At 41.8% G+C, this 16,458-nt stretch overlaps 1 protein-coding gene across 1 annotated transcript in view; it reads left to right on the top strand.

Moving 5' to 3' along the window:
• Positions 1-16,458, top strand: part of usp43a (ubiquitin specific peptidase 43a) — a 194,579-nt gene that overhangs the window by 68,258 nt on the left and 109,863 nt on the right. Inside the window, exon 4 of the mRNA XM_050044839.1 lies at positions 12,266-12,358. Within this exon, the coding sequence (XP_049900796.1) occupies positions 12,266-12,358 (93 nt within the window). The remainder of the gene's footprint in view (positions 1-12,265; positions 12,359-16,458) is intronic.

Consider the following 16,458-nt stretch of genomic DNA (forward strand, 5'->3'; position numbering starts at 1 on the left):
GGCTACGCTGTCAGTCAGTGTGCGGGCTGGAGATTGGTGGAGCAGAGAGGGGAGGGGGTGCCCGCTAGGTACTGTAAACGAGTATGTGTGTATGGAGTGTGTGTGTTACGCTAGAAGAGTCAGAGTTTGGGACGGAGTCTTTTACCCCCTGGAGTGTTACCAGAGTTTTTGGAGTGCTCAAACAAACTGGCCTTTTTCCCGATCGCTACTCTGGTCTCCTTCATACATGGGGTGCAATTAGGGCTGGGCGGTATTCGCAGTGACAGTAACTTACCGCAGTAAACATGAGCCATGGTACTGCTTTTGTGGTTACCGTCATACCGCAGTACTCCGGTTACGGCGGCCGACCGGCCTGCCTGCCTGCCTGCCTGCCTCACGCACCTCCCTCGCTACGTGATGGAGGTGGCCTGGCCGACCGCCCCAAACCCAGGCCCACGGGAGAAGGGGGCCCGGGAGCCGCCGGCCCTCCCTCTTCCCTCTAACGTTTATACGTACTCTATAACGTTTTATACACAATAATAGATGGATTAGCAACCGCTTTACTTCTGACGATAAATAGTTTCCATCCTAGACTTGTATGGCTTTTTAAATTGTTTTATTTAAGGTGTAAAAAAAAGAGAGAAGACCATACCGCAATATCATACAGTCACCGCATCCCCCCAAAATAATGCCGTGATATTGATTTTAGGCCATACCGCCCAGCCCTAGATGCAATAGAATCCATGTACAAACTTCTATGGGAAAATGCCCAGCTCACTAATGGTGTAAATTACACAAAAATGACAATAACCAGCATAAACCACCATGTTTTAAACAGACACATTATAAACACTAACAAAAAGTGACATTTGCATTTTGGAACATAAAACAGCAAACTTAATTGTTAACCACAAACTAATCAGTCCAGCACAAGGCATGATGGGAAAAGTAGGTGTCGCTACAGTGATAATATGAGATAAACTCCCACTAGCTGCTAGGCTAATTTATACAATGTAAAATGCCACAGTATTTTGTAAATAATGTTAGCCATGTTTAATGTGTATTTAGAATCAGTCAAATTTACAGCACTTCACAGAAACACCACTGCTGACTAGTGTTTTGGAGGTGTAACTGCAGAGCAACACTGACACACTACCGCACAAGTATATTATCTATTAAGGGAATGTCCTCAGGTTTACATGTTCTAATCAGTCTTACGTCTTACCGTCGTAGGGAACAATAGTTTCATGCATACAGGACCTGTGTGAATCAGAGACAGTAATTAAACTGGAACTGCTGAAAAGTGCAAATGCTGTCACATCAACCCAGGATCATTGGAAGTCAGTCAGTAATCAGAATTATATCAGAGTTACTGCTCTCTTTCAATGTGGAACAGTGTTATGCTTTCATCCATCCATCAATTTTCTTTTTCTTTTCTTAAAGATATTTTTTGGGGCTTTTTAGCCTTTAATGTATAGGACAGACAAGCGTGAAGGGGGAAGAGAGAGAGGGAGTGACATGCAGCAAAGGGCCACAGGCTGGAGTCGAACCCGGGCCGCTGCGGCAACAGCCTTGTACATGGGGCGCCTGCTCTACCACTAAGCCACCGGCGCCCCATCCATCAATTTTCTAACCGCTTATCCTCTTGAGGGTCACGGGGGGGGCTGGAGCCTATCCCAGCTGACATTGGGCGAGAGGCGGGGTACACCCTGGACAGGTCACCAGACTATCGCAGGGCATGTTATCCTTTCAAAAAAGATAAAGTAAATAACAACAAAAACACTGTAAGAATAAGCACTTTGAAGTTGTCTCCTACCTCTAAGTCATGGTTTTAAGTCCACACTGATGTAGGAGTGCAGCACTGATTTGAAAGAAAGAAATCTAAAAGTCAAGATCAAGTGAATTTCTTTGCATTTATTTGATTCCAAATTGAGACACTGGTAAGAACTGCTTCACCATGTAAATATGGACTTCAAAACTGTTTTGAAATGCAAAGTAATGGAATTTTAAACGGGGTTAAAAGACTAAAGACTGATTAATCGTGATTAACTATTGAAATTTGTTGATGTATCGTGATTTAAAAAAAAAAATCATTGTTTCACAGTGAATAACAGTGCTTATTACTCTATTTTTTTTTTCAAGTTTGTTGTGACCAGAAAGAAGGAAACTCACGTGTTTATGAAGGTGACATTGAGAACAGGCCATTGCAATATTGTCTAAAAGGGAGAGTTAATACTAAAAGAACGTAAAGGTGGGAGAAAAAGTGAGTTTGTATGAGATTTAACATGAGTGTGTGTGTGTGTGTGTGTGTGTGTGTGTGTGTGTGTGTGTGTGTCAACAGCCCCTTCAGCTGAGTTAATTTCCCCTGACAGGGGGTCTCTACTTACTGATAGGGAGAGATGAGTGCCCTCCAATCCACAGCCACTGACACATGACTGACTTACTGACTGACAGGCGGACAGAAGAAAATTAACTCTCTGAACTCTCTCTCTGTCAGTCCCAGGAGCAGCTCTGACCTATAGAGAGCTATAACCTAAAATGCAGCTTTAAGTATTTTGTGTGGTTGTGTTTAGGTGATGTGCCTCCTCCCAGCCAGCACACGTGTATTTTACACAACTGTAGAATCAAATAAGTCTCCTAAACAAGTGTAATACAGTATGTTTAGATGCTTGTTTAGATATTAACTGTAGACTCAGAGCTGCTATGGCTTCTTAATTTCTGTCTTTATTTTGTCAGGTTATGACATGTCAAACAGATGTGTACCTAATAACAATAACGGCAGCATTCCAGCAAGGTGTGCCAATCCAATTCCAATGCCAGTGAGGCACGCTGGTTCAATGCACACCTAAATGGAACAGAGCCATCACTAGTATTAGCACACCTGTGGTTATTTTTTACTGTTATAAGTTACAAAGTGTACTGTGGAACAAGGTGTATTGTATAATTTAGAGCACTAACAAAGTTAAAGGAATGTTAGTGTCATTTGGAAGGAAAAAAGCTCATTTAATTCTCTTTAAAAATGAAAGTGATTTTCATTCATATGGTGGAGTGCAGGCCACATTTCACTCAGCTTTTTGATAATTGATCTAAACTTGCGGAAAATGACTCTGGGTGTTATGATGTTTACTTGTGCACATAATGCAGGACAAACCTGAGGCTGAGTCATGGATGTGCGTTGATGTTTTGCCCGTAACAAACCAGCCAGGTGCTATAAATATGTATTCTGCACACAACACTTGTTCATTCATCATTCACAGTAGGCCTGGGGGGATTTGGAAAGTTAGAAATATATATATGTTTACACACATTTTTTTTAGAAAGCTTCAGTGCATCTGGTGCAGTTGTTTACTGTGTGTTCTGTTTTGACCTGGCTGTAAAACGTGTTTCTCCCTGTACGATCAAATCTCAGTGGTATGAGGAGGTGCTTTTTGGCACTAGCAGGAGAAACTAGATTAAAGTGTCATGATATTCTTGACCTTTGTTTTTTCAAGAAAGAATTGTGGGCAGTAATATTTACTGCAGGTGAATCTAACTGGCATCTACTTTAAGTCTCCAGTAGTAGTTGACTAGCAACAAATGATTTGAAACTCTCAACCTTAATGAAAGGAGAGGTTTTGTTAAAGCAGCCTCAGTTTCTTTTGTACTATATTTTTTGTATTTCTATTTCTTCCAAGTGTAAATACCAGCAACAAACTCTGTTCAGTTGTTTCTGGGTCTGCGTGTTCACCCAAGCCCAGGCCTCCATCCATCACTGTCAGCGGTGCTGTCGGCTGACACTGTTTACACCTTAAATAAGGTCAAGACTGCAGTGACTAAACAATCAGGTTTCTTTGACAAGAACATTTAAGTTTGGTCGCTGTGGGACCAAAGCTGTGTGCAGAATGATTTTTGATGGAAACAGAACTTTTGCAAAAAAAAAAAAACAGGAACAGATGGAATTACAGCTGTTACCAAACTGGAGTCCTTAAACTGTGAATTTATGAGACCAAAAGGTGCAGCTAAATCTCTTGTCACATCTGTGTTTGTTTATGTGTGAAAACTCTTTGCATATTATATAGCTTTTTGTGTTTGATTGACTGGACCGTGAGTCATTCTCCGAGTACAAAAACAGTCCTTCACTTCATCAAATCTCACGTCCTCAAGTTTACACATCTTTTTGCACTTGCTGTTAAAGGGGGCCTATTATGCTTCCCATCTTTTGTATCTCATATATAGAGTTACAATAAAGCATGTTTATATTAAAGGTGGCTAAAGTTTTAAATAATGAGGTAAGTACAGTATGTATGTGAAATTAATCCCTGTAAGCAAAAACCTCAGGCTTCCTACCATTCTGAACACACCATACCATTCCACAGTTGTACCCTGGCTACAGTGTGATGTCATAGTGTGCCGGATTTCTTTACATGGTCGTCTGCTTGTTGCATGCTACTGCAAGTGTTTACATTACCTAGCCTACATGGCTACATGAAGCTACATGCTAACATCAGGGAAACGTAAAATCTTGGTTGCCAATTTTGTACATTTTTCCACAATTTTGGATCATATTCCTGCTCAAACATGTCCGCTTGTGTTTAGAGGTCCTGGTGGAGTGTCAAGAAGATGGTCAAACTTGACTTTCTAGAGCAGGGGTGTCAAACTCATTTTATATCACAGGCCACATACAGTCCGATTTGATCGCAGGTGGGCCAGATCAGTAAAACCATTGCATATCCTATAAATAATAAACACCTCCAAATGTTTCCCTTTTAAAAAAGTCAAAAATTTTAAAAACGCTAATCCATTTACAAAACAGATCACAAACAGCCTGTGAATTTTTAACAATATTTCTCAGTTTTTTACTACTACTGTTTACTACTCACTATTGTTCCATGTGCATTTTTTTGCGGTTCTGGCCCCTTGGCCATACTGTATGTTTGACCCCTAATCTAGAGGAAGTAAAAGTCGTCACAAGGTTTCCGTAGGTGAACCTGCAGAAGGATCAGTTACGGTGAGATTTGACGGCAGAAAGTGCCACTATTCTCTGTTACAGTCATTCCCCAGCTGCAAGTACACTGCTAACACACTTAAAGCTACATGCTAACATCAGGGAAATATGTACACTTGGTTGCTGATGTTGTTAACTTCTCCCCAATTTCGTATCAGATTCCTGCTGAAACGTCCGGTTGTGTTTAGAAGCTTTTTTAAAACACAGTAGAAATTGCTGCCATTCTCCATAATAGTGATTCCCCTGGCTGCAATTATGGTGCAAAAACGCTGAGATACAGAAGAATCAGAAAAGCTGACCAATATGAGCAACCTTTGTTTTTTGTGGATGGGGGCTTACAGAGACAGGCACTAACACAAAGTGGCTCCCTCAGAGGATGAATACAGGTGTTCCAGGAAAATAAATTGTTCTCGTAGAAACCCTAACCATAAGTCCATCCATCCGTTTTCATCCGCTTATTCGGGGCCTAGTCACAGGGGCAGCAGGCCAAGCAAAGCACCCCAGATGTCCCTCTCCCCAGCAACTCCTTCCAGCTCCTCCTGGGGGACCCCGAGGCGTTCCCAGGCCAGATGAGATATGTAATCCCCCCAACGTGTTCTGGGTCTGCCCCGGGGCCTCCTACTGGTGGGACATGCCCAGAACACCTCCAACTGAAGGCACCAATGAGGCATTCTGATCAGATACCTGGACCACCTCAGCTGACCCCTTTTGACGTGAAGGAGCAGCGGCTCTACTCCGAGCTCCCTCCAGGTGCTCCTTAACATATCTCTAAGGCTGAGCCCAGTCACCCCACAGAGGGAACTCATTTCCGTTGCTTGTACCTGCAATCTTGTTCTCTCGGTCACTACCCAGAGCTCATGACCATAGGTGAGGGTTGGGACAAGTAAATCAGAAGCTTTGCCTTCCGGTTTAGCTCCCTCTTCACCACGATGGTCCAGCACAGCGCCCGCATCACTGCAGAAGCTGCACCAAACTGCCAATCCATCTCACGCTCCATTCTACCCTCCCTCGTGAGCAAGACCCCGAGATACTTGAACTCCCTCGCTTGAGGTAGTGACTCACTCCCAACCTAGTTTCCTGCAGAGAACCATGGCCTCAGATTTGGAGGTGCTGACTCTCATCCCGACCGCTTTACACTCAGCTGCAAACTATTTTGCAAACTACAAGTATGAACCTGAAAATGAGCATCAAAGGTGCTATTTAATTTATTAACCAGTGTTGGTTAGTAATAACAAAATTAGGGATGTCCCGATTCGATATTCGGATCGGTATCGGCTGCCGATATTAGCAAAAAACGTGCATCGGCATCGGATCGGACTGCATGGAAAAATGCCGATCCAAGAACTCAGATCCAGTTTTTCCGGCCAGCCCAGCGCTCCGCGATTCAAGCAGTCCATTCCAGTGATCTGCTCCAGCTCTTACTATCAATCCACCAAGCCAGCATGCAGACGGCAGATACACATGGAGGGTAGGAAGAGTAGCGGTCAATTTAGTTAACTGACTATTTGTTTTCTGCTCTGGTTTTTTGAGAGTGATATTTTTATTTGGTTTACACTCTTACTGTTTAAGTAAAGAGCACTGATGGCATTGTTTTGGGCACAATTAGTGAAATTGGAGCCATGGATGGACTATTGCTTGTTTAAACAGTTGTACAATATTGTGTGTGGTTTTTTGTCCCCTCTGTTGGTCCCAGGAAACAGCAGCACCAGGCTGGCACTGACACTACTAAAATAACTGAAAAGGAAAGGCTGCATTGTTTGTTAAATGTCAACAATGTCTTGTGGTGTTAATCTATTTTTTATTTATTAGGGGGCCAAAGCACAAGTGTGTGGAGTCTTGCTGCTATTTTAATTTCAATGTTAGACATTTTAAAGATTTCTTGTGTTGATTTATTTTCTATTTATTAAGGGGCCAAAGCAGCCAAAGCAAACCAGCTATATTTTTTATTTAATGTTAATGTTCAAGTTTAAAGTTTGTTTATTTAACCCTGTTAACAATAAACAGGTCAGTTTCTCATACTAACTGTTGTGGATCATTCTAACTAAGCCGATTAAGTAGTTGTTCTTGTTAGAGTAATATCGCTTGATCCAACCTTTTCTAACATGACTGACAACAAAATAAGTGAATATGTATAATACGCGCTTGGATCGGATCGGTATCGGTATCGGCCAAAACTCAAGGCTGTAATATCGGTATCGGATCGGAAGTGGAAAAAGCTGGATCGGGACATCCCTAAACAAAATAGAATAACCAATACAAAAATCCACCGTACTATCAGCTGCAAATAATATACTACTAATAGGTCGATGCACATTTTTGTCAGTTGTCAAAGAAACTTTCTAGCAAACATCAGCTCATCCCTGACACAAAAACTGATGGATCACATAGCTTTTATACGGCGTGTGTCATATACCAACATCCCAGTCTATTTTGTGCTGCACATTCACATCACCTACATCATTCCCTGCATTGTGCTGCAAAGCTTCTCATTTTAGAATAACAGTGTGAAAAATGCTGGAATCGTGCAGCGTGATACTGCATAATATTTAGAGATGCTGCCGGTGGAGTGTTATTTATTTAGCTCAGAGCAGATCGGAGGGTATGCTGAGCAGCTCAACTTTCTTTATGATAAATAAGAGCAGCTGCTGCTGTGTTGTGCATGTGTTTGTGTGTATGTGTGTGTGTGTGTGTGTGTGNTGCTCTCTGTCTATTACACACACATAAACACACACACACACACACACACACACACACACACACAGACATTAGCAGCAATACTTAACTCGTATTCTTCACCAAACTGGAAACACTGTCAACCTCACCACAAGCTTTTAAGTGATGCTGTGGGGTTTTTTGGTGCATGCGAATGTTCTTGCACGCACATATGTGAATTTCAGTGTAAGTAAGTGCAGAGTTTAAGGTGTGCAAATGTAGTTTGTGTGTGTGAGCGAATACAACCTGTCAGTCCGCTTTACAGAGTACAAACTGGCATCATTAGCGAGCCCTCGACTGGCTGCCACGGCACGCTGGTTACAACACTGACAGCGAGGAAATGTGGAGTTTGAGAAGTGTTCTATTATTTCCAGCATATTTGTACATTTGACAAGTTTGTATCTCCACAAACTTGGATACAGCTCAGCTGGCAGAAATTATAGTGAGACGCCGGGAGATGAAACGAGCATCTGGCAGCGTGCACGCAGGAAATATGAACACATGCTAGACGCTGTCAGTGTTAAGAGAGCATTATGCAGCAAAATTGCATTAATTTTCCTTCAAGAATCAAATGCAAACAGTGGCAGAAATAAAATAGAGAAATATCAACACAGGTATCAAGAAACTTCTTTAAAGTTTTGGGTGCAATACAGAAGTCACATTTAAAACACTCAGCAACTTAGATCCACACTTACTTTTTCAAACTACTTTTATATAACTGCACTTAACTACTAAGGAATGACCACAGTTAATGCTGCATCAGTAGTTTCAAGCCGGTTGAAAGCTTATTATCCTATACATAATAATAGGTTTCTCTCTGATGGAGACAAATGGGTAACTCAGCTATGTTTGTCAAGTTCCCTCAGGGAAATTGTTTGAGTGGAGAATGTAATGGTTTGAATCAGTGCTTTAAAATTGGCTAAAACTTCAAAATGAGTACACGGAAGGCAACACAGCCACTGAATTGCATTACGTGATCTCACGTGAATAAAAGGATTATGTTCGAACACTATGAGGGGATTATGTGACTCGAGAACAAACTGAACATGGTGTTTTCACTTGACTGCCATATGAAAAAGGCTAGATTACAGTCAAGTTTAGGGAAGGACAGCAGGCTATTCGAGGCGAAGTTTCGCTCATGGTTTGTTAAGATAAAAGCAGAAGCATTACTCACTCAGGAATGTGCATAACTGGAAACTTACTGTGGATTTGTAGTCAGAGCTGAATTTTATTGTATTTGCTTAGCCCTTCCCACACTGTGCAGTTTCAGACGACTGCTTGATTCCATCACATAATCCCTTGAGGGATTCCTGGTAGTTTTTGCAGTGGAGACATATTGAGGACTTACTGAAAATATTTGAGACTGAACACACAGATGTTACTTGACTTTATGGCTTAATACCAATACACATCTTGGCCCTACCCCTAAGCCCTTACCCCTCTGTTTTGCGCGGTCACTTCTAGGGGTAGGGTGTCCTGATTCTTGTTTGGATAGAGGTGCAGAGCTAAGTGTTGAAGCTGCATGGCCCTACATGTGGAGGTTTTTCAGGGGCATGCTTCAAACTGAGTGTTATGAGAAATAATCAGCAATATTTTTAACATTTTCTTTGTTAAGAACTATTTAAAAAAATTACAATAACTGTCATATTATCTTAGTTTAATGTACTTTCAATGTATTATGGTCCTTTACTTTATGACACGCATAAGAAATGACTAGTAGTGTGCTGATGTCTCGTAGCTAACTACTAGTTAACATTACAATGTTACTGCTGATGTGTGCATGACAGTACCACATTTCGACATGTTTTCTAGTGACATTCCCCACTGTGATGGCATATGATGCCTAAAATTTAACTGAAGTCCAGCAGCAAAACTGCTGCATTTGTTTGTTTTTTATGTACTTTTATTGCCATTAATCATTTCATGTATCTTACTCCCCCCCCCCCCATCCCACAATATTTTTTGTTTGTTTTATCAACTGTTAACAATAACTGGGGAAGCAACTAATAAAAAAAGGATCCATATTGAATTTTTGTGAAATAAAGACCAGCCTGATAGCATCAACAAACCCTTATTTGCTTTCCCTACATAAATCATGTTCATTCAGCTTTTTTCATTCCGTATTTTTGTCCTGATCATCCACCTGCAGAGGCTCTATGCCCTCCCAGTGGAGCCCAACCCACAGTTTAAGAACCACTGTCAGACAGGAAGATTTTAATCATTATCCTTTGTAACTCTGTTCCGAGGGGAAAGGGACGCTGGAGGGGTAAAGGTAAAAATAAGAAATGGGATTAGGCCTTAATTAAATACAGGTTAGAGCTGTAAAACACCTCCATAACTGACATGACAAACCCAGTAACACTTACACAATCAAGTGTTACTGGGTTTGTCATGTAACACTTACACAGTCAAGTCATAGAGCAACAAAAATGAGCTTGTTGGCCTAGGGCTGTGCTGTTTGCTACATTTATGTCTAAAAGGAATAGTTGAACATTTTGGGAGATATGCTCATTCACTTTCCTGCCAAGAACCAGATGAGAAGATCAATACCACTGTTTTGTGTATAAATATTAGGGGCTGGGGGTGCCCAGTAGCTCATGTGGTTGTGTCCTTGCCGCAGCGATCCGGATTCAATTCCAACCCACGGCCTTTTGCTGCATGTCATCCCCACTTACTCCCCCTTTCACACCTAATCTGTCCTGTCAAATAAAGATAAAAAGCTAAAAGCTGTCCTCTCTCCCTGCATGCTTCAGCCCTCCCCTCATCCAGAGCAACTACTTTACCTTTTGCTGACATGTTTACTTCCGGGTTTAGTCCGTATCATAGCGTCTCAATGCAACCAAAGCACCTCAGCTGAAAAAAGGCTGCACCTCCAAAGTGTTTCAAACGCTCCCAGCTGGGCGTTTCCTGAGGAGCACCTGGCGTTTTAGCTGGGTAAAAACGCGTTAGTGGACACTGGGCCTAAAACTCCAGTCAGCAGTCAGTTAGCTTAGCTGAGCTTAGCATAGAGACTGGAAATAGAGGGAAACAGCTAGCCTAGATCCATCCAAAGGCAACAAAATCCACCTACCAGCACCACTACAGATCAGTAATTAACATCTTAAATATCGTTTGTTTAATCCATACAAATACTGTTAGAAGTTACTGCACCTGGCCAAGAAATAGCCCATGCATATTCCCCTTTAAACCGACAAATTGTAATTTTTACAAGTTTTTTCATATAAATTAAACTAGATATATAATGTGTTAGTTAGAGAGCTTTGGAGGTGCTGACAAGTGGACTTGGTTACTTTTGGACAGAGCCAGGCTTGCTGTTCCCCTGTTTCCAGTTCATTAGGCTACGCTAAGCTAAGCTAACTGACTCCTCTTGCTTCATATTTAACACACAGTCATAACAGTGGCATTGATCTTCTCAACTGATTTGAACTTATTTGACGAGAAAGCAAAGAAGCATATTCCCCCAAAATTCTTTTAACAGTGTTTCCCGTAGATCATAATGAGGTCACTGAGTACTATCTGTCTTTGAAAACTGTTTTTGGCTGCAATTTTTTGCTGATAGCAGCCCATAGGTTGGGATTGTCAGTTTTTCTAGCCTCATGTCATTCTTCCACTCTGATCTGCTGCACACCCGTTGGCTCTAAGACCTTGACGGGTCCTGTCCATGTCTTTTTTCTCCATCAGCTTTGCTTTCTAGTTTTTGTCAACTCGACGGTCCTGCTGCCAACCTTCTGTTCATTTTTCATCTGTCCTCCCACTGAGCCCCGCACTTTGTTGTCTTTCTCTTCATCTCTGTCTCTTTGCTCTTCACTTTTGTTTCCTCTGCCTTTCCAACCTCTGCTGTGTCTGCTGCCCTTCGTTTTAGTCTCAAGTCATCTTTGTTCCTCTCGGCTCCACCATCTCTCCACTATCCTCTCTGCCTTTATATCCCCTCCACCTTTCATCCTTTACCTTTCCTCTCTGCTTTCTTCTCTCTCCATACTACTCCTCCTCTCCTCTCCAGCTTAGGATACAGCCCTTTTAATTTCCTGCAATATCTCACCTGCCTAACTCTGGGCTTTCTGTGCTAAAATTCTGAGCAGCATCCCACCCCTGCTGCTTTGCTGCCCTTTTCTCAACAGCAGATCGAGTCCAGATGGCCTGATTCAGTGCTTAGTATTCACCAGTGTCCACGTCGAATATTCACATTTAACCACCATGGAGGTTTTAACTGCATGCAGCACATAAGACAGTCAATTTGTACTGCACTTTAACTCCATACTTTAGAGGAAATGTGAGGATTTGGCATGTAGGTATATATATAGATATCTGTCGATCCATCTGTCCAGCGCTGTGTATAAACTCCTGTAAAGTTAAAAGAGCTGTCTTCTGATAAGCGCTGTTGTCGAATTTAGGCTTTGTGACTGGATTGGCTGAGGTGAAAATGGACCAAAAACCAAGTGAAGTGGGAAAAATTGGGGAAAAGAGGCTGTGGAGAGTGAAAATATGTACTATTTATTTCAAGAATATCAAACTGAGAGTGAATGGTGAGCTGAGGTCATGTACTGCAGAAATGATTAAAATTGCTCTTTCCGTCTGTCTGTCTGTCTCCAGGTCTTCTCTGACGTGCCCTCATTGCCTTAAGCAGAGCAACACCTTCGACCCATTTTCATGTATCTCCCTGCCTATCCCCCTACGGCAAACCAGGTGATGTATAACACACATATAGAGTTATAAGTACTGTATATATATCAGATATTATTTGATGATGGCACTGCACATGTTTTTCTGCCTTGCAGCACTGTATTAAGGGAATAACTTGGACTTTCTGCTTGCTGTCTGTTCCTCAACTTTAGTTCTTCTAATCCACTTTTGCTGAGTTTTATGCCTCCATAACGGGGATAGCCGTGGCTGCAGGCATTATGTTTTTTCGGCGTGTCAGTCTATCTGTCCGTCTGCACAATATTTCAAGAACACTTCAAGGGAATTTCTTCAAATTTGGCATAAATGTACAATTGGATTTAATGATGAACTGATTAGAGTTTTGTGGCCATAGGTCAAAGGTCAAGGTCACTGTGACCTTGTTTGTCTCATTTTTGTGAATGTAATATCTAAAAAACGCCTTGAGGGAATTTCTTCACATTTGCCACTAAGGTTAACTTGGACTCAAGGATAACCTATTAGATTTCAGTGGTCAAGTGTCAAAGGTCAAGGTCGCAGTGACTTTGCATTCATCTTATCCTCATGAAGGTGATGTCTCAAGAACAGCTTGAGGGATTATATTTTTCCAAATTTGGTACAAATGTTCACTTTGACTCAACAATGCACTGATGGATTTTGGTTGTTAAAGGTCAAGGTCATTGTGACACTGCATTCGTCTCATTCTTGTTAACGTGATATCTCAACAACACCTTAAGGGAATTTCTTTCAATTTGACACAAACATCCACTTGGACTGAAGACTATACTGAAGAGAATTGTGTGGTTGAAGGTCAAAGGTCATGGTCAACATGACCTAACAAAATACGTTTTTGGCCGTGTTTAGGACAAAATGATAAAGCAGTTGACACTCTAGATGTATGAGGTTGTCACCTGATATCAATGATACAGATATGAGCGTCTAGATTACCTAATATAGCCGGATGACTTGCCTCAATGGATAAGTAGAAAAAGACATCTATCATAACAGATGCACTGTTAAAGCACACATTTCCAAAGGGAATTTGTAGAATATGACTACACGGACATGTGTAGGCACACATTTGCTCATACTCCACACACCAACAGCTACTGGCCGTGGTCATATCAGAGTGATAAATGTTGGCCATCAAAAGTCCCTGACCAAACACTTTCTGTGTCGTTTCCATTTTTAACAGCAGCAGAAGCTGCATGTCAGCAAGGTCGGACTGTAAGACAGTACGACTCTGACATATGAAGAAAGAGACAGAGAGAAAAGAAGAGAGGCAGAGGGAATGTACAAAGGACTTTTTTTTTATTTTGACAACAGAGATGCAAACAGGGAGAGAGAGGATGATGGTTATGAGACTTTGTGGCTCAAGTGTATGATAGGCATCAGCAAGCAGTTACTGGTTCCAATTAAAGACCCTACACACCCACACAGGTGATTTTGATAATTTTTCCTGATTAGATCTCTTGTCATGACTGTGTGGGTGTGTATAAACTGTAATTGATTAACATCTTCCTGAGTCTTCAGTAAGCTTTGTTGCATCTGTCAGGGCGGGACAGATTACACCTTCATCATTCCAAATGTTAGAATGAGAGACCTCAAGTAATTTCCATCGAAACTCCAGCCCACTTTCAACCTGAGCAGTGGTCTAATCAGCCACAGTGGATGAATTCAAATTTCCAGACTTTTTAGGCATGTTCCCGGGAAGTCTGCAAGTGCTGAGGGCCATCCAAATCTACAATTCATCCAGTCCACAAGGGACCTCAGGTGGTCTTTCTGCAGACTTCAAGAAAGTCTGCTGGGGGTATAGATGTCACTGATTTAATTACCTATAGTTCATTGCAATATAGAGGCGATATTGTGATTTACTTAAATCATGTAGGTCAAAAATAATATTCAACCACATCATGATACACAAACATGTAGAAGTAGTCTATAGGGGTAGTCAAAATACATTGTATTGTTATAGCCTACCGCCTAAAGCTATGCAGTGTGGTGCCAAATATATAAGCTAACAAATGACTGAAAAACAGAAGAAGTTCTTCCATTGTAAGTAATACCAAATTTATTTAGTCATAGTCTGGTCATTAATCACAAACATTTCTGTATTTGAATGCGTGTGTGTGTATGTGTGTGTGTGTGTGTGTGTGTGTGTGTGCGTGTGAATATGACTTTTATCCCTCACAAAGAGCCTATATATGGGACTTATAGATCTTGTTATCTGCAGAGACAGATCATATGAGCAGACGCTATTCATCAACTTGTGTGAGGAATATGAGGGCAGCCACCACTTTATGTACATGATTATAATTGTCGCTTGCAGCCTGTCTATTAGCGGCTTGCAGTCTTGCACCCGCGCAGACTTTATGTGATGCCAGTAAACACATCACAGTGCATACAACTGAAGTTCGTGACGGCTCAGTCCGCCAGTCTGGAGGATGGACATTTGTATTCAGGCAATTACTGAAAACAGGGCAGGGCCTTTAAAAGCAGTTGAATGAGAGGCATCTTGGTGACCAAGGCATACTGGGTGAACACAACATTGAAGGTTGTGTCTCATCTTATCCCCTTTCTCCCTCTGCCCATGTGTCCAGTCATGCTTCAGACATCTTTAAAGACAAAAAAAAAAAAAAAAATCAGTTCAAATCCATTCACACGATTTCATGATTTGCTTACATTCAGTGTTCGGTGAATCCTCCTATCTTCAAACATGCAGACACCGCTGCTCTGAATCCTCCCTGCATGGTTCCCACAGTGCGAACCCCAAACTCAGTTTTACAGCGCGACTTCTCTGACAGTGTGTGGTCTGTGTCTGCCGCTGCCTGAGCCCAGCACAGAGGGAAATTCATTCAGGTTCGCTTTGGACTCACTGCTGGCCCCCCACACTGACCTGATCCACACACACACGCACACACACACACACACACACACACACACACACACACACACACACACACACACACACACACAGTGGCCTCATTGCATCGTCCTGCTGCAGCAGTATCCCAACAGAATGCCTGATAAGTCTGAGGGCCCCCAGAGACACAGCAGGGCCTGGCTGGCAGTGGGGCATTGAGGTCTGGGTGCTGCAGATAATGCCGGTGTGGCAGAAAGAAAGGGAGGATGGCAGTATCTCTGAGTGTTTTCTCCGGATCTTACCTTACACAGTCAATCTTTGCATAATTCTTACTTCAGTTATTTTTTCTAAAACAGTTTCAAATATTCTGAAATGTCTTTAAAGAGTGACCAAGTCACTAATATGAATGACATCTGTAGGTCTCACTGGGCCTTTGTGTGGCTTTCAGGGTAGTATTAGGACCTTGTTTGTCACTTTGTGGATGTTCAAGTGTCCAATTGCGTACTCAACATGTAGGTCAAATATTTGAAATGATTTGATAACATTCTCACAAGTCTATTTATAGTCATGTGAAGTGTGAAATAAACTCATGATTCCTCTTATTAGATTAATTAATTGTCTTATTAAATTCAAATGCACTTATACCAGATGAACAGGGAACAGTGCCAAGAAGTTTAAAGTAATGTGGAATATACTATGTTACATACAGTGGTGCAGAGGGAACTACAGTTCATAAAATATGAAAAAAACCCAATACACTGGCAACAGAAGGAGATTCCTGGGTAAACAGCAACAGACTCTGGGATTAAGATTGCATTGTGTTATTATATATTAACACTGTGTGTTAAACCTCACTCGAACTAGCTGAGACTCATGCTTTTAAATAGTTCTCCGTTGCTCTGAATGTCTTACAATGATGCAGATGGATCTACATTGGAGTTGATTGAAAGCCTGTGGTGTCTTACGTTACAGGGTGTCCCCGGTGGCATCATAGTGACACGGCTGGGGAGCGCTTTTGACACCTTGGAAGTGAGACCAGGCTGTCGGCTCTAGTGTGGTTTTTCCCGACAGCATTTTAAACCTGCAGAGAACTTAGCACTCTTGGTGCTTCTTGGGGCAACATGTGAGAGGTTGCTGCTTAATAGAGACTATCAGACTTGAATCCAGCAGGGGGGCTGGGAGGCTGCAAAAAAAAAAAAAAAGACTACTTTGTTAGATGACATCTCTATTTCCTGTTCCTCTCGAGTGTCATCCCACACCTCTC

Source organism: Epinephelus moara, chromosome 5 (genome assembly GCF_006386435.1).
Source record: "Epinephelus moara isolate mb chromosome 5, YSFRI_EMoa_1.0, whole genome shotgun sequence".
NCBI classification, from domain to species: Eukaryota; Metazoa; Chordata; class Actinopteri; order Perciformes; family Serranidae; genus Epinephelus; species Epinephelus moara.